At 48.3% G+C, this 22,073-nt stretch overlaps 1 protein-coding gene across 24 annotated transcripts in view; it reads left to right on the top strand.

Annotated features, from left to right (window-relative positions):
* Positions 1-22,073, top strand: part of EPB41 (erythrocyte membrane protein band 4.1) — a 74,721-nt gene that overhangs the window by 23,832 nt on the left and 28,816 nt on the right. For 15 of the 24 annotated variants that reach the window (XM_052698558.1, XM_052698557.1, XM_052698555.1 and 12 more), the window contains 11 exons: positions 6,417-6,861; positions 8,874-9,104; positions 11,480-11,584; positions 14,510-14,552; positions 15,986-16,061; positions 16,775-16,993; positions 18,900-18,987; positions 19,116-19,268; positions 19,726-19,823; positions 20,071-20,243; positions 21,069-21,185. In XM_052698558.1, coding sequence (XP_052554518.1) covers positions 6,424-6,861; positions 8,874-9,104; positions 11,480-11,584; positions 14,510-14,552; positions 15,986-16,061; positions 16,775-16,993; positions 18,900-18,987; positions 19,116-19,268; positions 19,726-19,823; positions 20,071-20,243; positions 21,069-21,185 — 1,741 coding nt within the window. In that variant the 5' untranslated portion in view covers positions 6,417-6,423. Of the gene's footprint in view, positions 1-6,416; positions 6,862-8,873; positions 9,105-11,479; positions 11,585-14,509; positions 14,553-15,985; positions 16,062-16,774; positions 16,994-18,899; positions 18,988-19,115; positions 19,269-19,725; positions 19,824-20,070; positions 20,244-21,068; positions 21,186-22,073 lie in introns of those variants that run through there. The other 9 variants (XM_052698575.1, XM_052698571.1, XM_052698566.1 and 6 more) reach the window with 2 other exon arrangements.

Below are 22,073 nucleotides of genomic sequence, written 5' to 3'. Positions count from 1 at the left end.
CCGAAAAGAGAAGCTCTGGGGGGAATGGCAGGGCCGAGCTGTTCTGTAATCTGTGTGTAATTGGCTATTGAGCTCAGAAAAATATCTTTAATGGCTGCTTTGATTTCTGTGAGCGGGGCAGAGGACCACTGGGATGCTCGAGCTCCAGCTCTTCTCTGCATCACTGAAGAGCTGCAGTGCCTGCTGCCTTGCACTGCATGGAACACAGCAAAATTTGGAAGAGAGAGCACTGGGTGATGGAATCTGCAATGAGATTTATTGGTTCTTGTGGGATGTGGCCTGCAGGTGGAGGGCTGCAAGGGGGTGGGGGGTCACGCTGTGCAGGAGGTGTTGAGATGCCAGCAGAACCTCCTGTGCTTTCCAGTTTGTGAACTCACCCTATGGGGGGTGGGACTTCAGGTCTTGGAGCATCACGAGCCGTACAGGTGGGTGTTGTTGAGGCAGCCCCGAGTTTCTGAGTGTGTGCTGTTAGACTGTGTGTAACACAGCGATGTCAGAAGTTTGGGCTCTTTGTGATGCTGTGAGGAGCGTGCAGTGCAGGGTTTGAATGAGAACAGAGATCTCCTGGGCAGCCTGAGTTAGAGCTGGGCAGCCCTGCCTATGGCCACGGGTCTGGAACTAGGTGGTCTTTAGGGTCGTCCCCAAGCTAAGCTATTCTATGATAAAAACAGGCCAAAAAAGCCTCATGAATAATGCATGGCAACACTTCTATTCAGCCACTGGAGATCTCTGCTCATTTCTGTGTAACTGTTGCTTTAGGAGACCAGGATGCTTTTCTATGCTGAGATTTGGGTTCTGGCCCCATGCAGTGCGTGCTCTGCAGGACTGGGTGCTATCTGCAGGCACAGGCGTGGGTGCTGGGTGGGGATGGGTGCTCAGCCCCTCCCTTCCTTGGGCAGATAGGGCTGCAGGGTTAACAGTGCAACAGCTGCTCCCAAGCTGTGCTGGCTGCTTCCACTGCAGGGGATCGGGTGCCTTGCAGACCTGCTGGTGCGTGGGGAGAGCTGCAGAACTCACCCTGTGCTCAGGGCAGGATGGCATTGGTTCTGCTTTGTTGGACTGAAGGAGTCCTGAGAGTCACTCCTGCACAATAGGAAGTGACACTTGTCTTATCCTGACTGTCTGTCTGTTAGCAAGCTGCTGACCTGCTTCTGTCTTGCAGCATTAGGGATAGCATGGAAGCAGACTGATGGTGCTGGCGGCCTCTGCAAGACGTCCATCCACTGGCTGCTCGGTTTTTGGTCCATCTCTTAACACATCCCAAGCAGGCGGCCTTTCAGGACCCATTGCTGTTGACAGGGCTCGAGCAGCAAAGCACGTGTTTGGTGTTTTCATTTAAATTTCAGTGCTTTGCTGATGAGCAGAGCCTATGACTTCCTGCATGCTGACGTCCAGGGCTGCAGCATCTGGGAGGGCTTCTGAGGATATAGGGGAGGGGCTCTGGCTCTGCTCCGTTGTAATGCACTTACTGCTCCATTTAGTCAGGTCATTGTTTAAGCCTGGTCTTCAATTTGACATAAATGATTTGTTTCCAGCAGATGGTAAGCTACTATTTTTTGCCCTCATTTAAATAGGAAAGCTGTACGCTCCCAGAAGATGAAAGAGGGGCACGGTGCTGCTGACATACAGTAGATTATGAGGGCTGGTCTGGTGAGAATTAAATCCGGGCGGTTCCAATGTGCCATCTGCCTTGTGGCTGCTTTCCCTGTGTGCCCAGGCAAATCCCCCCCCATCTCACATTACTGCAGGCATCTCTTTTGTTCAGGACCCAAAGCATCAGCACCAGAAGCTGAGGGATAGGAGATACTCAATGCTAACCGTGCCTCTAATAAAAGATGTTAGATTTTGCAAAAGCAATTATTTATGGCATGGTTCTTTTTGTCCCTTTGTTGGACCTTTGTTTTCCCTCAGCCTCAGTAGTGGTTCTGTAGAGGTTCTGCTGCTTAAAGTTGTTCCCATTTCTAGGGGTGTTTGTTGAGAGGCATTTGAATTTCTTATTTTGGTTAAACTGCTCAGTCACTGCTGTGCTTTCCTAGTGGTACCAGAAATCATCTGTGGGCTGTGTTACTCAAACACACGTCCTGCTCATAGCTCTCCTCTTCCATCCCAGAACACAGCGTGGTTGTGCAGGCAGCAGCGGGGCTGTGTTCACTGTCTGCAGAGATGTGCTGTGTGCTTTCTCCATGCACTGCAAGATGGGAAAGAGTGCTGTTTAGCTGCTGCTGTTGGATTTCTGTTTTCAGCAGAAGTGTCTCTCTTGTTGGCATCTCCAAGCTTTGGTGGAGCTGTGGTGCTCAGTGAAGGCTCACATTTTTGGGTGGGAGGGTCAGGCAATGTGTTCTAGCCAAGGGCTGTAGTTACGTGGTGTGTGGCATCACTGCAGGACGGTTTGTGTTCTCAGAAATGCTGGGGCTCTCCTTTTTCTTCTTTAGGTTGTTGGCTGCAGTTGCAATCTCCTCTTACCTGGCCACAGCTTCAAGCTCACTTCTTTCTGCTTGGTTGAAGGCAGTCCACTTCTTTGTGCCTCATGCAAAAAGTGACTCTTAGATTTTTTGGTGGGTGGTGAGAGGAAGAGGAAGAAAGGGGAAAGTTGGTACAAAAGAAAGCCTTATGGGAGGGATGGAGCCAAAAGCTGCGTCCATTCTGAGGAATGGCTCTTTTCAACATCTGCAGGAGGAAAGCCCACACTGTATGGGTTGGAACTGAGGGTGGATACCCCCTCTCTGCTCATCAAACACTACCAAGCAGATGTAAAAATGTGTGTATTAGAAGCAGGATAAGCAATCAGACAACTTACTCCTTGTAAGGCTGGGATTTGTTTTGCTTAAAGGATTTTGGAGAAGAAAAGGAGAGTGAGTGTAGGTTGAAGGAAGCCTGTACTCTCTGCAGTGATGCTTTGGGCCCTTGGGTGGAAGCTGGGATGTGAGCTGTGAGGGCACAGGGATCGGGGCATCTGGGGGGCTGAGGGTCTGATTGCAGGGCTGCTAGGTCCAGAAGACCCGCTGTGACCATGTGCAATGAAGTTTTCTTCTGATTGCTTCCTATTGCTGTAGACTTCCTGTCTGCAGTAGGATGTTCTTAAACGTTGAAATGCTTAAATGCAGATCCACACGTGTGAACGCTTTGCTGGTGAGGTGTTTACTCAGCAATCTCTAAAGGCAACATGGGACCATATCTGAATTTTTCGGTGCTTTGTGCATTCCTGTAGCATAAAATGCCCTCTCTCCACTGGACCAGAAACCTCGCTCCAAACCATCAGTGACAAGTATGGCAGTTAGTGCAGCTGAGCAGCAGTGCTAAATGCAAAACCAGAAGGAATGAGTCCCTCTGCATCCAGCGTTAGAGAGCTGGAAAACCTGGTAGAACTGCACTGGAGAAACTGTGTAAAACCCACTTCTTGTCTAAATAATGAGCAGCAGAGCAGGAACTGGGCTCTTTGTGTCAGTTCTGCTGTAGATTTCCTGCATGGGAACAAAATGCTGTTGAACAAAGATTGAAGGAATAGGCTCCTGGAGTACCGCGGCGTCTTGGTTGTGTGTCTTGTGAGCTCCATTGCTTTGGGTTGAGAGCTTGAAAGCATTTCTGAGCATAAAACTTGAAAGGGAGACAGGCAGCTGCCAGCTCAGGCAGGGCTCAGCTCTTACAACAAGATGCTCGAGTGCACTCTGTGGGTTAGCAGTGCTGGTGGCTCACTGCCACGATTCCGTGTTTATTGGGAAGGGCAGGGAAGGGAAGTGCTCCTACGTGCCCATCTCCACATCCCCTGCCCTGGGAGAGGGATTTGGCCGAGGGAAGCTGAGCTCTGACGCCATTCCTGGGGGGCAGAGGAAAGATGTGGAGATGTTTATTGGAGTCAGGCTGGTCCCACCTTCAGACGCTGGGATGAGTGCTGTCTGCAGCGCACAGTGGTGGCTGCTTTGAAATCCAGGCAAGCAAACAGGCTGTTTCCAGAGATGTTAGTGATTAAAAAGAGAAAGCTACATCCACAGGAAGTGTTTGTTTGGAGGCTGTCTTGTTTATCGCCTTGCTGAGGCTTCTCTCCTGCTGTCCCTTACCTTCGCTCCTGATTTCCAGAGTTGTGATTCTGCCTTTTTGTTTTTCAGACAGCAGAACACTTCAAACGTGTGTTTTGGTAACGGTTCTTACAAATGCATTTATTCAAAATAAACACAGAGGGAAGCAGCAACTAAGCATCCTGTTGGGCAGCAAGTGCAGGGCTGTTTGTTGGGGGCTCAGGATGGGGCAGTCCTGCAGCATGGCAGGGAGCTGGCTGAGTGCTGCATCTGTCAGCACCTTTCTGTGCATTGGGACTCCACAGCCTTCTTGAGGAGCCTTTCCTGCCCTTAACCTTGCAGAAACAAACTCCTTTGTTTGTTTCTTTGAACGTTGAATGCTGAGGTCACTCAGCCTTTCCTCACAAAGAAGATGCTCCAGGCTCTTCATCACCTTTGTGGCCCTCTGCTGCACTCCTCATAGGAGATCCCTGTCTTGTTTCAGCTGGGGAGCCCAGAACTGGACACAGTATTCTAAACGTGGCCTCGCCAGGGCAGAGCAGAGGGGGAGGATCGCCTCCCTCAACCTGCTGGCCACACTCTTGAATTTCAATGCATCCCAGGATCCCACCGACCTTCTTGGCCACTGATATCTCGTGGCCAACCTGTTGGCCACCAGCTCACTGCGTGGGCAGCTCTGCATATGGTCTGGTGCTGCAAAACCAGGCTCAAACGAGCGCCGTGGCTCATTCCCAGAGTTGGCTGCTGTGGTTGGGTGAGGGGATGGGATCTGGGGGGTTTCAGAGATCCTTTCCCAAATGCAGCTTAACCCTGGGTTCCACTGCTGCATGGTCAGATCCCACGGTTGCATCTCTGCTGCCCGCAGTGCCCAGCAGGCTGCCAGGGGTCCCCTGTGGAAAAGCAGCATTGCTGAATTCAGACATTGTGCATTACTGGGGAAGGAAAGTCAGAGCAGGTCCCTAATGCTGCTTTGTTATAAACCACAGCTTTAGCAATAACATTAAGCTTTTGCATTAAATGCAAGGTTAGAGAGCTTTGGAAAGCTGGGGAGGCTTTTGTCTTTTAAGCACTCTGTTTATTGTGACAATTAGTTGGAGCTAAATTAAGATTGTTGGCTGCACCGATACGTAGGAAGGTGCCATCTCAACGCGTTCCTTAAGTTTGTGCTCTGTGGCAATGTTTGTGTGCTGAGGTTTGGGCTGGGGGATTGGGAGGCATATTGGATTATATGCTATTTGCTCTGCGTAAGCAGTGGCAATTTATTGCTGCAGATACATGTGATGCAGTGCACAAAGATTAGTTCTATCCTCTCTAAAGCATGATTATTTTAGGGCCTCTTTATACCTTAAATAGATATTCCCCGCATGTGATTTCCATCTTTTTGTGTCAACAGCCCAGGCTAAAGTTGAAATAAACATTGCATCAGCTTAATAACACAGCTCTGAAGAAATCTGCTCTCCATTATGGAGATTGTTTGGAAGCCTTTTAGTCTTAAATTTTTCAGATGTTTGATGGTGCAACGCAGAGGTCTCATGAATCCCAAAGTGCTCTCAGGCTCTTTGGGTCTGCCTTGTGCTGGGCAGGGTGGTGTTTGTAAGTACAGCTCCGAGCACAGCAGTTGGTCCTATTTTTGCACCCCCCTTTTTAGATTGTTTTGAGGCTCTGCAGCCTGTTTCAGGCTCATGTAGATGTGAGGAACGCAGGTGAGTATGCAGCTCCTGACCTAACAACAGCTCCTGTTGGCTGGGTGGGCTTTGTGTCAAGCAGCAGATTTTCCCTTCCCATAGCAGCTGGGCAGGGGGATGCTGTGAGTGCTCTGAGCCCCTGTGGGCCGTGTGGGATTTTTGCATGGCTTGGTAGGAGGAAGAAAACTCATCACGTGTGTGTCCTCATCTGCTCCATGTCCAGGCACTGTGCAAGAGGGGAAGGGGACTCATGAAGGAGTGAACCTCGGGACAGCCATGTGGGCTCTGCTTCCCCTTTGCCTTGTTCCCAGATTTTAACCATTCTTGCTTGCCCAGCTGTAGATGTGATGCCAGGGCATTAGCCAGCGTTGTCCAAGTGGTGAAGGATGCATGGGCGAGCAGCCATAGAGCTGTTTTCTGTCAAAACAAGCAGAATGAGGTATTTGTTGCCTTAATTTGTAGACTGGAATCAGCAGGGCAGGGCAGTCATGTCCCGTCCCTGGAGGTGTTCAAGGCCAGGTTGGATGGGGCCCTGGGCAGCTTGGGCTGGTATTGAATGTGGAGGTTGGTGGCCCTGTGTGTGATGGGTGAGGTTGGAGCTTCGTGATCCTTGAGGTCCCTTCCAACCCTGTTCATTCTGTGATTCTGTGTCTGCTTGTGCATGGAGCCGCTCGGCTCTCCTACCCGCGGTGTTTGACCTCTCACACCTCTCTTACAGCACCACCATGACAACAGAGAAGAGCCCAGCGGCAGACCCCGAAAACTCAGAGCAGCAGCAGGCGAAGGAGGAGGAAGGGGCTGCCAACACACAGAAGCAGGAGGCGTCCCCAGAGCAGGGGTCGGGGCCCAAGCAGAAGGCATCCAACGGCAACACACCCACGGCTGAGGAGCAGGGCCGGAAGGAGCGCCGTGCCTCCGAGGGTCGAGGTCTCTCCCGCCTCTTCTCCTCCTTTCTCAGGAGGCCCAAGTCCCAGGTGTCTGAGGAGGACAGAGACACCGATGTGCCCAAGGAGGGCGGAGGGGACCAGAAGGACTCAGGGGTAGGAGCCAACCCTGACGAGGAGGAGGAGATCCTGGTGAAGGCCCCGATTGCGGCTCCCGAACCGGAGCTGAAGACAGATCCATCTCTTGACCTCCACTCCTTAAGCAGTGCAGAAACGCAGGTAAAGCACTCCGCTCGGCCTGGCAGCCTGTGTGCTTAGGCAGAATTGTAGAACAGTTCTTATCCATTGATAGTAAGCTAGAGAAGAAAAACCCCTGGGATGCTGCAAAGTCTCTTTGTCATCTCCATGTATTGCAGAGCTTGCTCCGCTATCAAACCATACTGCCAACCACCTGAGATTGTACTCACTCTTCAAAGCATATCTTAAAACACCCTGCACTGGCTCAGTGCTCTGCTGAGGCGTGGAAATACCCTCAAGAATTTGGGTTTGAATTCATCGTTCTCAGCAGAGCAGTTTCTCATTTGGATGCCCTTGGTGTGTGCAGAATAAAGGCAGGTTAATGGTACAAGACTGCAAGAGAATGTGAACCTATGGGAGGGTTTCTTGGACTCCAGGAGGTGTAACTGTGGCATTTCAGGTCTTTGTCATCTCTTCAGTCTGGGCTGTTGCTGCAGTTGCCAAACACAAGTATTTTCTATAAAAGCATCATGTAGATAGAGGTTTCTGCACAGCACACGTGCTGAGCCCAGCTCCTAGCAGCTAAAGCATGGTAGGAACCAAGGGAGAGATAGCCACAATGAGACATTCACTAAGCAGCAGCTCATTTAGGCTGTCAGTTGGCCTCTCTTACTCCCTGGTGGGATCTTGGGGCTATATAACCCTGTGGGCACCAATCTAGCTGCCTGGAGTTACAAAAAGGCAGGGACTGCAGCTCCTGGGACCTCCTAAAGCCCAACCAACCCAGGTGTGTCGATGGAGACAGCAAGTTAATGGTAAAATCTGAACTACATGCGCTGCTGCTGTTGGGTTTTGAGTGGTCTGCAGTGATGTGTGACGTTTGAACTGTAAACTCTGGGTTTTTAGAGACTTTTTGAGAAGTACTGTCTGAGTTGGAGTGTTCCCAGCCGTAGGCAGTAGTTGTAAATCCAACTCCTTAAGTTTACAGCGTTGCAAAGAAGGTAGCAGGTAACGTGGTTTTATTTTTCCAAATTCCTGAGCTTGTAAAAAATACGGGATGATCCCTGCTTTGTACCTACCAGGGTTGGGACATGCTGGGCAGCTGGAGGTTTACATTCAGTTTCAGCCCTGAAGTTGCTTTTTTGGGAGGAAATGCATGATTTCTTTCTCTGTTTAACTTCGCTTTGCACGTGAGTGTGCGCAGAGAGCAAACCCACAGCCTTCCTTCAGACAAAGCATTCAGGGCTTTTTTCTTTTTTTCAGTTCTTATTTCAGATTGACGTTGGTGGCTTTTTGCACTGTGACACTCTGCAGATATTTCTGCCGTGAAAGCATTTGCGCGAGGTGCTGCCTGTTTGATAAATGCTGACCGACGGGCATTACGAGCTTTGATTCTCTGCTCCCTATTATCCCAACCCTGCTGGGACAGAAGTTAGCGGCTTGTGGACGTTATTGAGTTCCTAAATACCACAGCCAGCAGTGCCTGCGTGCGGCTGTGCCTGGCTGTGATTTCATGAGAGGCGATGGGCTGAATTAACAGCTCACCGCCGGCTCAGACCAGCGTTGGGCTTTCCCTTCCTCTGCCACATTGGGGCACTTCCAGCACTTGTTCGAGCCTGCTGTGGACTCATTTAACCTGCTGAAATGGCTGTTTAAGAAAAAAACACCACTTCCTTCCTTCTTCTGTTCCCAAACTGTGTCGTTTTCTGCTACTTGAGTGAGTTAAGCTGGCTCCTGAAGTGCTTCAGTGGGCAAAGGGAGAGGTTGTCAGGGCCGAAAGGTGACTTCTCCTTTTGGTGACCTGAAAATTGGCACGATCTAACCTGCCTCAGTTTCTCTAATCAACCCCTTTTTGGTTTTTTTTTGCATCATTTATTAAATGAAGAGAATGACTTGAAGCAGTGTGCAGATTACCATTGCTCAGTGTGCTTATTGCACTCCTTTGTGGGTTATGCATCTGGGCTGATAACAAACGTTGGGGCGCAGAGTTTGTTTCATGGGCTGGGTTTTTGTTTGCCCCATCTAACTGGCTGTGGATGTGCTGGGGTTTTCAGCCTGCGCAGGAGGAGAGGAGGGAAGAGCAGGAATCGGACAGCAAAGACCTCGAGGGCAAGGAAGGAGGTGAAGGGAAGGAGGAGAGCGCTGAGGCAGAGCTGAAGCCAGAGGCTGCAGAGCCCAAAGCAGACAAGGATCTGAAAGCTGCCCAGAGATCCATAAGAAGACACAGAAACATGTACTGCAAAGTTGTCTTGCTGGATGACACCATCTTCGAGTGTTCTGTGGATGTAAGTACATGCAGAGTTTGTTTCTTCTCTTTTCACTTCTCCTCCAACTACCACCACCACTATTTAATGGGGATCTAATTTGCTGCCAGTGATTTACACAACAGCCTTTACTGCACAGCCATCTTGCTGTAAGCTGCCATAACTTATTCAGTGTGTTGTGAAAATCTCCGCAGTTCACCCCAGCAGTTGGTCTTGTTTCTTGTTCTGTGATTTCCAGGCACCTTGTTTTTAAAGATGGATGGAAGTTTAGAAGAATGTTACCCCTCTTGCTGCTCATCTTCTCTCTCATTTTCATACCAGACGAGAGTTGGGTTTATTGTGCCGTGTTGGGATTGTCTAAATATCTTCTGCCTCTTTCATCTGAATAAAATGTGTTGTCATGTTAATCTGTGCTTTTCTGTTCACCCACAGTGCCTTTGACTGTCAGGCTGCTGGCCATCTCCCATAGCTTGGATGTAAAGAAAAACAAGCTGCATTTAGCTCAGGGTTTGAATATGTTTGCAGTAAACAATTTAAAATTATTATGTTGACTTACAGCACTGCAAAGGGCTTTTATTCTGCTTTATTTTGTGCGTTCTCTCGCTGGGCTGCCTTGCTGTCAGGGCAATAAAAAGCGAGCAGAAATGCCTATTTCAGTATTGAAGTGCTTGCCCGGAATATTAATAATCAGGCACTCACCACACATCCACCAGCTTGTTTTCCTCGTCCCACTAGCTAAAAGGTATCTGGGCACAGGGCTCCTTGCGGGAGCGTCACCTCGGGTGATCCTGGGCAAGTAGGTCAGTGCTGGCAGTTTGTGTAACAGCACAGCCGTTGTTGCTGAGCAGGATCAGCACTGAGCCTTGCTGCAGCACTGGGTGTTCGTTGGGGATTTCATGTGTAGCCCCCCAAAAAAGCCAGCTGCTGTCTGCCAGGGTGGTGCTGGCAGCCCCTCTGCTGTGCTGGTCTGGCACAGCCATCCTGCATGTGCACGGCATGGCAGTGGGCTCAGAGCAGCGGAGAGGCAGCGGCTGCTATCGATGAGCAGCTCTTAACTGCACGAGTACCCTTGGCTTCGATGCCAGTATCATCTTATAGAGGGCTGGAGCATCTCTCCTTCGAAGACAGCAGGCTGAGGGAGCTGGGCTTCTTTGGAGAACACTCTGGGAGGACCTCACTGCAGCATTCGGGTACTTAAAGGGAGCTTATGATGAGGGGAGAGACCATTTGCACAGGCAGACAGAGATAGGACAAGGAGAAATGGCTTTTGACTAAAAGAGGGGAGATTTGGCTTAGATGGGAGGATAAATTCTTTGTCCACAGGCAGTGATGCCCTGACCCTGTGGTGCTCCATCTCTGGAGCTGCTCGGTGCTGGGTTGGATGGGCTCTGCTCAGCCTGAGCTTTTGGGGGGCAGCCGGCCCATGGCAGGGGTTGGGGTGTGGGGGGCTGTAAAGTGCCTTCCAACCCAACCATTCTGCAATTCTAATCTAGAATTTTGAGAATTCAGGTCTTAATTAAGAAGGATTTGCAAAAGTGTAGGCAAAGACCAGCACCAGTGCCTTTATTCAAAGAGAATAAGTGCTTTCAGACGATCCTTGCAGCTGACAGCCATAGAAAGCTTTTAATTCCTACATGTCTTCAAGTGCCAGTTCCTTGAGAAATATCCCAGGCTAACACATGAAGTGCATTAGCTGTAGAGCTGCAGTGTGTGCTAACAGCCTCACAGGGCTGGAATAAAACACGGCTGTGGGCTTTGATCAATTGCCATGCAAATATGGCTAAAAGGAGAGATGCCAGCACAAGTGATGCATTAGTAAAGCTTATTTGGCGTCACTGGAACTGCCCTTCTTTTACCAAACCCTCCAATAGAATTCGCTGCTTTTGGTTACCATAGTTTTGTGCCTTTAGGGATGTTTTTCTTCATGCTTTGCACTAAAAGGGTATCAGTTCCTAGGGCCAGCTCATTCACATCACTTCTGCAGGATTTTGGAAAAAGAAAAGAAGAAGGAGTAGATGGAGATACTCAGAGAGTATTTCTGGAGGCAAGAAGTTGAGTGCTGAGCAGCTTTCAGTGTATAAGGCAAAAATAGGGAAGCTAGGTTTAATGAGCAGATGGGGTTGGGGAAATGGCTGTGGAAATGATGGCCTTTTGTTCTGAGCCCCTGGGTCTTTCATGAAGCTGCTGAGCCTCCAAAGGGGGGCTGTCATGGAGGGCTGCAGCAGCTTCATGTCTCACATTGGCTGTCGTTTAATCAGCACTTGGTTGTCTGAGAACCTGATTTCAAGCTAGTCGACGCTTTTCACCTTTCTTTGTAGTGTCTGCTGCTTTATTCTGTTGCTGTTCTGCAGACAAAAAGCAGCCTATCCTCTGGAATCTCTTCTGTGTCTTTGCAGAAACATGCCAAGGGGCAGGATCTACTTAAGAAAGTCTGTGACCACCTTAATCTACTGGAAGAAGACTATTTTGGTTTGGCCATATGGGACACGCCAACCTCCAGGGTAAGAAGTTGCTTTTTTATGGGTGGATTCAGCTCTGTGCAAAGCTGTCCTCCGTGGAGATGGCGATGCATAAGTTGCTGATGCTCTTCTTGAAACTACTTTTGATCTCCTCACTGAGAAAGGACTAAAAGGGCTTTTTGTATTGCGACTTGAGGGGGAGGTTAAGCTCCCTTAGGTGATGTGAGATGGACCTGAATGCTGACACGCTGCAGGGGCACTTCAGTCCTTGAGCCTGTGTTCATGGAAGGCACACAGCTGTCAGCAGGAGAACCACTGCTATGCTTTGGGCACGGAGGAGTCATTGCATGGAGGTTTACTTAAAGTAGGGGCAGACCTGGGCTGTGGTGCTCAGGGAGGCTTTGGGTTTGCTTTCCTGTTCCTCCTCTGACTCGTGACTCCCCTTCCTCTTGTTTCAGTAACAAATCCTGGGCTTTGAATTCATGCTGGATTTATTTTACCCTTGGTGTCCTCCTCCTCCAGAGCAGTGCCAGCAAATGTAGCCATTCTTAATAACCAGTGGTTCAGTGCATTCTTTGAACAATAACACTGAGCTGTGCTGGTAGCTTTATCACCTTTGTGATGGGAACACGGGCAGGGAAGTGGGAGTGAATCAAGGCTTAAAATGTGCAGCGGGTGAGCTTGTAGCAGCTGCTGGCTCCTAGCACAGATTCAGCTTCTGCTACCTACGTGCCAGCCTAAAGCACACCCTTGGTGGTGCCTGGGAGGATTCCTGGCTAAGATTTGAGGCTTGGGATCTTTATGTTTGTTTTTTCAATTGTTTCAGTATATTTCCAGCAGGAAGTCACAAATCCCTAAAAGCTGTTAAGAATTTCAGCAGCAGAGTGTATGTATGTCCCTTTTCCATCAGTATTGTGCCTTTGAAAAGGGAAAACACGGCTGGGTTAAGGAGCACCAGCTGCTGCCTTGGCACTGCTGTCAGCATTCGGTGGGTTTGAATCGAGGCCTTTTCATACCAAAAATTCTTACTCAAATGGTTTTGGTTTAAGGTCTCTGGTTGGTTGGACCAGAGCAGTGCCTTATCTTTTAAACCCCTGGTTACACTTTAACTTGAGCAATTACTCAAACTCTGTTTGATGAAGCTAGCCAAAAGCGTTCCACATTGAAAACAAGGGGCCGCTTTTATGTCCTTCAGACCAGTTTCGTCAGTCCACACTCTGGCTGCTCCCTTGCTTCACCTATAGCTTCCATGTTGGGCCACTTTCCAACAGCCACAGGATGTATTTGTTGTTAAAGGACTAAATAATTGAAAGTGTGCATTTTTGATACGCGGGCGAAACAAAGCTCTGTTTGTGCCACAGGCAGCAAGCTGCCCTGCTGGCTTTGGGTGCTGCCTGACCTGAGCTCAGGGGCTGTGCAGCTTTTTAACCATAGAGACAGAAAACAGGTAGCTGTGTCAGATCCCTGTGTCAGGGCTGAGAGTGCAGGAAGGTAAAGTTGCTCTAGTGCAGAGGAAGCTGCTCTCTTGAAGCCTGGTTTGTCCTGATGGGGGACCCGGCACCAGGTGACTGATTCACTGCTAGAACTGATCTCAATGGGAAGTCTGTAGCTGTGCTTCTTCACCTCCTGGCAACTTGCAGAGCAGCAGGGAGATGCAGGCCTCTGTTCAAGGGCAGTCAGAAGGCCGTGTGCAGGTTCTCCCATACATAGGCAAGAAACCTTCCTGGTGATGGGTGTTTTCAGAATGGAAATTACAGAGGGTACAGGTGGACAGGGCACTGCTTAGCACCAAAGCAGCCCCAATGCCAGTGTATACATAGGGGTGCTCTGCTTAAAACAGAAGGTGTAAAGAGAAAACAAGTGCAGGAGCAGCATGCCTATTTCTCAGATGGATTTCCTATCCGTAGCTTAGGTTAGGGAGGCCAGCATGTAAAAAGATAAGATTACACATAGGCATTGCTGTCTCCCTGCCACAAAGCTAACAGTCTTTCTAGTCAAGAGAAATTGCTGCGGGGGTTGCAGTGTGTCACTTCTTGCACCTCAGGAGATCCAGATGTGCAAATGTTCCTCAGTCCTCAGCACTGCAAAGAGCCAGGAGTGCTGGGAGCTGCTCCCACTGTGCTTGGCAAAAGCAGGAGTGTTGTTCTGAGCCTCCTGTTGCACCATCATCCCACAAAACCCCAAATTACTGGGGGGGGAAAGGATATATTTCTAAATTTGTAGCTGAGATAATTACTAGAAACTTGAGTCATACTTTAAAGAGACTGAGTTTATGTCACGTTCTCCAGCTGCTGGATGTTTTCTCTCCCATTTTAGTGATTAGGTCATTAAAGAACACAGCTAATAATAGAAGGTCTTTCCATCTTTGTTCTCAGGAGGGTAAGTATGCAGATAAGGGGCATAACAAGAAGGCAGACACACAATTTGTCTGTTTCCAAAGGTCTTTGAGGAAAAATGTGTTGCACAAGTGCTCCCCTTGGCTGGGCTTGCCTGAGACCATACCTGCTGGGATGCGATTGCAGCCTTTTCTAATATGCTGCTTTTAAAAAAGACAGTGCAAATAGGATCTGACAGTGCAGGATGTGCTGTGCTGAGTTCCCTCAGATGCTGCTGCCGTGTTTTCAGGAGCCAGCATAAATTCATTCATTTAAACCCTTTTCTGTAAAGGCTGCCTGCGTGGTGTAGGCTGCTCATCAGCTGTGTGTGCTGAGCCTCTGAGGTGATGGGGTCATCTCACAGGAGACAGAGCAGCTTCATATTGGAAACTGTTCATTCATATTCGTTGTCGGATTGGAAATTCACATGCTGAGGCTTCAGGCTGGAGTAAAACTTCTGAAACATGCTCTCCATCTTCAGTTTCCATGGTTGCAGCCGTGCCTGGTTTTTGCTGTGCTGTTCATGACTTGCAGTTCGCTGTGGTGTTTCTGTAACGTCTGTTATATTGTGAATGCTTTTATTTCCTTACAGACGTGGCTGGATCCTACCAAAGAAATAAAAAAACAAGTTCATGGTAAGTGGATGGGATTTATCAGGTGGCTGTGTGTGTATCCTCTCCCCTTCCTTGCACACATGTGGCTCTGGCGTGTGGCCCTGAGTGCTGGGCAGGTGCTTGGGCAGGATCAGCACGAGTTCAAGCTATCTGTGCTTTCTTTCTCTTCTCCTTAAGTATTTAGTTATGCTCTACATGGAGGAAAAGTGTCATTTCCTTGCGAAAACATAGCTTGGAGTGTGTTTGCCCTGTGCAAGCCATGCTCTCCTTACTACTACTAAATAGGGTGGAGAGGGAGATGTCAGCAGTTGCCATGTAAAATCTAAGAGGCGGCTGTTGGAGCTGAGCCCAGCTGCGTGCTGGAGTGAAGCAATGTGGGCTCCAAGGTGGTTTTAGGGTCCAAATAGGGATACTGGAATGATAAACAGAGGCCTCAAGCAGGATCAGCACAGATGCCACGTGCTTTCAGAAAGGTTTTAAGCTCTTCTAGCGCCGAGTTCATTCAAGATGAGGGCAGTGTCAAAGTTAAGTAAACTTGTGAGGCTTTTGTTTTCTTTCAGGGACAGCATAGGGTGTGACTGCTTCACGAGTAAACGCTGTTCTGTGGGTGTGCTTGGGGGGCACAGAATGAAGTGTGTCACTGCATGACTGAGGTTTTCATCTATCTTAGCAAGTTAGCAGCAAGCACGTATTGTCTTCCTGCAGCAAAGTGTTTTTTGGAACTAGGGTGCTAAAAGGCACAGGAGAAGGGAATTCCAGGGTTGCTCTGGGATGTGATCAGGAGTTGCATTGCGTGTGCATTGAGCTGCACACACAGGTGATCTGCTCAGCTGTGTCACTGAGCCAGGCAGGCTAATTGTACCACAGATAATGCCACTTCTCAACACAATTACAGGGGTCCTCGCTGTAATGTGTGCAGCAGTGCTGTTTGCAGCAAGCTTTATTGCCACAGCTGGCTCTTGAGTTGTAAAGCTCTTCTTGCCTTGGTGCTTGCTGCTCCTTCCAGATTGATGCCTGTGCTGTGTTGAAGTGCTCTGCCCCCATGGCCGCAGCACATGAGGCTGCTGAGTGAATTAGCACATCTGTTCCTTATGAGACATTTGAAAATTGGGTTGAGTGATGAAGCACTAATTCATTAACCTACAGCACGTCTGACCTCTCTTCATGACTCTTTTTTTTTTTATCAGCAAAGTATTTGAGTAATTCAGCCTCTTGGGATCGAATTTAATTGTTTTTTTTCCATCAGTTGTGGCATCTTTCACATGTATTCATCTGCCCTGCTTTGTTTTCTCATGTGTGTATCTTAGCTCTTGTAAATGGGATTGTATCTTTTGCCATCTGCCTCAGCAGCAGTGAGCTGTGTGAGCAGCAGTATGGAGCTCATGTTTGGGTCCGATTGTTGCAAAGCTCTTCTGCTGGGTTCATTTTTCTGAAACTTCTCTTTGTATTTTCAGGAGGCCCCTGGGATTTTACTTTCAATGTCAAGTTTTATCCTCCGGATCCTGCTCAGCTGACAGAGGATATAACGAGGTGAGTGCCCCATTCATCTTGCTAGCAGATAGCTTGCTGAGCAGCGCTGGGAGCACCTTCAGGAAGCTGCTGGAATCAGATTAGCAGTGGATGGATGGATGCCCCATCCCTGGAGGTGTTCAAGACCAGGTTGGATGGAGCCCTGGGCAGGCTGCTCTTGTACCAGATCTGGAGGTTGGTGGCCCTGCCTGTGGCAGGGGTTGGAACTTAGTGATCCTTAGAGTGCCTTCCAACCCAAGCCATTCTGTGATTATAAGATCCCATGATCCTCTGAAACAGAAGTTTTTAATACTGAAGCATCGCTCCATCCTTGAGGACATCTTGAAGAACTGTTTGGAGGGGTTCTGTTTGTTTGGATCGAATGTTTGTGTGTCTGGGGATGCTTCCTCCCTTCACCAAAGTGCACGTGCTGAAAGCAGTGTCTTTATACTCACGTTTTTGTATGGGAAAATGCACTTTTCTTTTAAGAGAAACTTTTCTGATGATAGAAAGCGTCCTCTGTTTTTTTTCCGGAGTGGAGGTGACCTGAAATCCTCTTGTCTTCCAGCTGTGGAGTGCTGTGACGATCATCCCATAATTAAAAATACACATGAGAAAAAACACTCTGCTTAATTCACAGTGCTGCCAAATAATGACTTTGTTCAGTGCTCTGGAGCAGATTTCCTCGGGTCTCTGTGATCTCTGTAAATAGCATTGTTTTTTTTCTGCCAAAGGTATTACTTGTGTCTTCAGCTTCGACAAGACATCATCTCAGGGCGGCTGCCTTGTTCCTTTGCCACTTTGGCTCTGCTGGGTTCCTACACAGTGCAGTCAGAGCTGGGGGACTACGATCCTGACCTGCACAGCACAGATTACATCACTGAATTCAAACTGGCTCCAAACCAGACCAAAGAGCTTGAAGAGAAGGTTGTGGAACTTCATAAAACCTACAGGTAAAGAGCACTGGCACCTAAGAACTGGCTTTTTAGATTGCTCTTTTTTGACAGGTGCCTCAAATGAGTGCTCCTTTTCAACAGTATCACTGTGAAACTGGGTTTTATTTCAGATAAAAGCACAGATTTCGTTGCTGTAACCTTGTTGTTCCTCTTTTCATGTGTTTGTTTTTGGATTTACACGAGTTTTGAGTTGTGATCTGATTGGAACAGATCCCAGGTCGTTATGTATGTGCTGTAGTCTGCAATGTGCTTGGAGTTTTCTGCTGCCACACATAACAAGTAATGTGTTATGGTGTGGAATCATTCCAGTTAATGCTTGAGGGACAAAAATGCATTATGCTGTCATCATGTCCACAAATGCATAGTGACCTGGGCAGATGTGTGTTGTTCTGGTGGGGCTGGAGGGCTCTGATGTCAGATCTGAGGGTCACAGTGGCAGACCCTCCTCCTCATCTCATCTTGACCTTATTTTCCTAGATGCTCTCAAGTGCTTTGGTTGCAAAAGCTCCATGGAGCGGTGTGCTCCCCGAGGGGTGACATGGAGAGCATCCATAGCTGCACAGTTCCAGTGATACTTTTGGATTTTTGAGGGAAAAAAGCCCATAGAAGTGCTCCAAGGTACCAAGGTGTTGTGGAGGTGTTGCTCTAGAAGCCCTCTGAGCTGTGGGAAGCTGCTGGCTATGATGCACTGATGGTTGAGAGCAGAGCACATGGAAACTGATAACCAAAGTGCAGCTGTGGGGGTGGGCATAGAGCCCTGGCTATCACCAGAGCCACGATTAATGCCTCACTCAACCATGCAAATCAATACTTGATCTTGATTCCCCTCCGTTTGCTGTAAGAGGAAAGAGGGACAATAAGTACTGGGCCACTGACAGGCTTCATGACTGGGAGTCAAAGGCCGTGGGCTGTGCCAGAAGCAGCAGATCACATTGCTGAATTATTCATGCCTTTGTTACAAGATTACTTGGCTGTGTGGGACATAGATTTTTTTTTAAATGCACTCGTGTGTGCAGTAGGAAGTATGTAATATGTGTGCATCTCATCTCTGGTCCGTGTTCTGTGAACTGTCAGAGGGTTTCCAGTGGAAAAGCTCCTTCTCTCACTGCTTTATTTGGAGAGCAAAGGTGTGGGTTGGAAACAGTCACTGCTCTCAGGTCCTGTGCAGCACACTGTCCTTGCAGTGCTCTTTGTCCTACACACTGCTAAGTACTACCATTTACACTGCACACTGCATGGATGTGTGTGCTCAGCAAGAAAGACATCAGAGCTGTGAACAAAATGAACAAAATGGAGTGTTTGCAACTGAATACTCTTCCAGCTGAGCTGCTGAATGTACCTTGCTCCACTGAAACTTATTAACAGGGGCGCTTCGTTGATAATAGCCTCCATTATCAGGATGTTGCTGTTAAGCAAAGTTCTGTTGTGCTGCCTTTCCTGCAGATGGTACCATCTGTTCCCAGAAAATGTCTCATTCATCTCGTCTGCCCCATCAGGAATATCTGCCACGTGGTTTCAGCTGTCCTCAAACAATGGCTGGGTTTGGGAAGGTCTCAGGCCGTGTGCTCACCATGCACAGTCCCTGTCACTCCTTGCCTTCAGCTGAATTGGAGCGTTCTCCATCTCGAGTTTTGAACCCTGTGCCACACTTTTTTCACAGATCAATTACTTTCTAGTCTGGTGTCAATAGCACTCAACTGAAGAACGATGCTTCTGTTTTATGAGGGTGTCTCAGAATGCAAACTTGTGCATTCAGAGCAACTTAGTAGTTCATCATCTTGGCACAGAGTTGCTTGTGCTCAAAGCAGAAGATCTAACAAGTAAATGGTTTTGTCAGATCTGATGTGTCTCCTCATAAAAGCAGCATTTATGGAAATGCCAAACCCTTTCTCTCTTTCTCCAGATCCATGACTCCAGCCCAAGCAGACCTGGAATTCCTTGAGAATGCAAAGAAGCTGTCTATGTATGGAGTTGACCTTCACCACGCCAAGGTGAGAATCAGTGGGAGGTGTGGTGATTAATTAAGAGCTTCAGGGAAAGACTAAAGGAGTAATTTGGAGGACGCCCTGGAACCCAGTACAGCTCTGACTCTGGTCTCTGCTTAAATGTACTTTCTCAGGACTTGGAAGGGGTGGATATCACTCTGGGAGTCTGTTCCAGTGGCCTTCTTGTTTACAAAGATAAGCTGAGAATCAACCGCTTCCCTTGGCCCAAAGTCCTGAAGATTTCCTACAAACGCAGCAGCTTCTTTATTAAGATTCGCCCAGGGGAGGTACGTTATGGCTCCTTGGGGGGGTTTGTTAAATCAGCTTCTGATATCTTTGGGAAGGAAGCAAGCTTCCTACTGAGTTGGCATTTTAGACCCTTGTGCTTCTGATATTGGCTTGACCCTAAGTTCAGCTCTTCAGGCAGAGCCCAGTGACCTTGCTGAAGTGCTGAGAGAGACGAGGAAAACTTTAGTGTGTCATCCAGCACCACCTCCTGGCACAGTCTGGTATTCTCACATCCAGGCTGAAAGCAATTCACAGCTGAAATTGTTCGAGAGCCTCCTCCTTTTCTGGAAATGTGGCAAAATATGGGGCAGATGGTTACTGTTCTCACACCTGAGCTCCTCCTGCACATCCGTGGAGTGAGCTTAGTGCTCCTGGGCAGGGCAGGTAGATGGGCTGAAGCTGCACTTCTGTAAGAGTTGCTTCTTGCCAAACCTAAATCACTTATGTTTCCAACAGCAAGAGCAGTACGAAAGCACAATTGGATTCAAGCTACCAAGTTACCGGGCAGCAAAGAAGCTGTGGAAAGTATGTGTTGAACATCACACATTTTTCAGGTGAGTTTCCTAAATGATAGGCTCCCTTTGACTGATAAATGCTGAAGATGAGTGGCTGAAGATGAGCACACCTTCAGCGTTCCTTATGTTCCAACAAAAATCGGAGTGAAACGATTGCAGGGAAATGAAATGTTTATATTGCAATGCATTTCCATGCAGCTTCCGTGCGAGGTTTTCTTTCTCATGCAGATGTGTGTCGCTTCCTAGATCCAGAGTCGTGCTTTTAACTTGCACGTCTGCTTTCCAGGCTGACTTCGACTGAGGCCATCCCCAAGAGCAGATTCCTGGCTCTGGGCTCCAAGTTCCGTTACAGTGGGCGGACGCAGGCGCAGACCAGGCAGGCGAGTGCCATGATTGACAGACCTGCACCCCAGTTTGAGCGCACAGCGAGCAAGAGGGCCTCCAGGAGCCTCGATGGAGGTTAGTGGGCAGCTCTGCTTTGTGCCCCTGCAGCATCCTGCCTGGGTTCAGCTCATTGGCTGTGTCTGATTTTGCTTTGATTTGGTGAACTTAGGGTTTTGATCCCTTTGAAAACTTCTGAGTATTCCCTGAATGCTATTAGAATTTGCTTCTTTGTGAAAAAGCAACTTATTTAACTTCTCACTTCAATGCAAGACCTGGATGTAAAAGATAAACCCTACAGCAGTGTCACCAAGAACTGACTGTCAAAAACCAACTGTGGGTGTTGGTGCTGAAGGCTCCTTGCAAAGTTCTGGTGTAACCACATTCAGCCTCAGGACATACTCCTTTTGGGAGATGAAGAATTGTAGGATGTTGATGTATTACAGGGTGGGGTTGAAACTAGATGATCATTATGATCCTTTTCAACCTAGGCCATTCTATGATTCTGTGTTTATTTAATGTAGATTCTTAAGTTACATTGCTTTCCTTGAGGGGGAGAGATTTGCCACTAGTGCTTGAATCTTGGTCAGTGTCTGCTAAGGGGATGGCAATACTGAAGTTTGTGGTACATCCATCAGAAGGGCTCTTTCCTGGCGATTTTAAAAGGTCCTGATAACAGCAGATGTGCATGAGAGGTGAAGTGTGAAAGGGGGAGTGGTGAGAGTGCTGGATCTGAGTCAGCGGGTGCTTGTGAAATTAGGACTCCCAGCTGCAGTGCTGTAACTCAGTGTCAGGGCATGGAAAGAGCATCCTGTGAACGTAATGCTTCCGTCCCCATTGAGGTCTGCTGCCTTTTTCCATCTGCTGTGTGGGCAGTTGTTAACATGTGCACCATTTCTTCAGCTAAACGTGCGACTCAAAAAGTTGAGTTCAGAGCCGTAGAGGAAGAGAAGCAGGAGGAGGTGGTGGTGGTTGAGGTTCCCGAACCAAAACCCGTGGATCAGTTCCGAGAGAAGCCAGGTATAGCTGTGGTGGCTACAACTCTCTGCAGTGCGTTTGCTGTCCTTTCCCCACTGAGATGCCTTTACATGCTTGTTCCTGACAACTCTGACCAGTTTCACTGAGCCTGGCGGCTTGCTTTCTTGCTTCTTTTCAAGGAGAGTTTTGCAGATGGAGGACAGGCAGCCTGGAAGAGCCCCAGTTCTCATTCAGTTCCTGCTTTGCACCCCGCTAGGCAGCAACCTGGGGAGGTGGGGAAGCAGGCAGGATGGCTGGCACTTCAGAACTGTCTCCTTATTAAATTTGAGTGTGTTTTAAAATATAGATTAGAAAACTCTCCAAGTTCTTTTCCTGTGGTCATAATACTTTTTATAAAGCTTCTGGACGACTTCATTCATGGAATGAGCTTGCAGGTTTTTTTGAGCCTGTTTTGGTGGTGTGAGAAATGCCTTGCATTTTAGTACATGGAGCCTAGATTTCTCTTTATTGCTAATAAATATTAACATCCTCTTATGTATATTTAAATACCACTGATGATGGCAGCAGTGGTGATGTCAGATGTTGACTTTCTTCCTCACTTACATAGGCAGTGCTTGCAGTACATTACGACTGAGCATAATTCATATGCATTGTGTGCTGTTCCATTTCCCTTCTTCTAGTGTGCATTTCTACAGTGAGTGCTTGACATCACTCGTTTTCAGGTCTGAAATCCAGCTCAGGGTTTCACAAAGTGACGTGGCAGATTTTCCCCCCCTGTTGCTGTCTCCCCTCTGTTCCTGCAGTCAGCACAGCGCTCTGCTGTAAGAGCAGAAGATGCAGTTAGCATGTACCACAGCAGGATGGATGATGGGTGTTCTTACAAAGTGCTCGAGAATAGTTTTCATGTCCCCCCCAAAGTGCTTTCGATGG

The sequence above is a fragment of the Tympanuchus pallidicinctus genome, unplaced genomic scaffold, assembly GCF_026119805.1.
Source record: "Tympanuchus pallidicinctus isolate F22 unplaced genomic scaffold, pur_lepc_1.0 scaffold33, whole genome shotgun sequence".
NCBI lineage: Eukaryota > Metazoa > Chordata > Aves > Galliformes > Phasianidae > Tympanuchus > Tympanuchus pallidicinctus.
The sequence above is the reverse complement of the archived record's forward strand: the minus strand, read 5'-3'. Positions and strand labels throughout refer to the sequence as shown.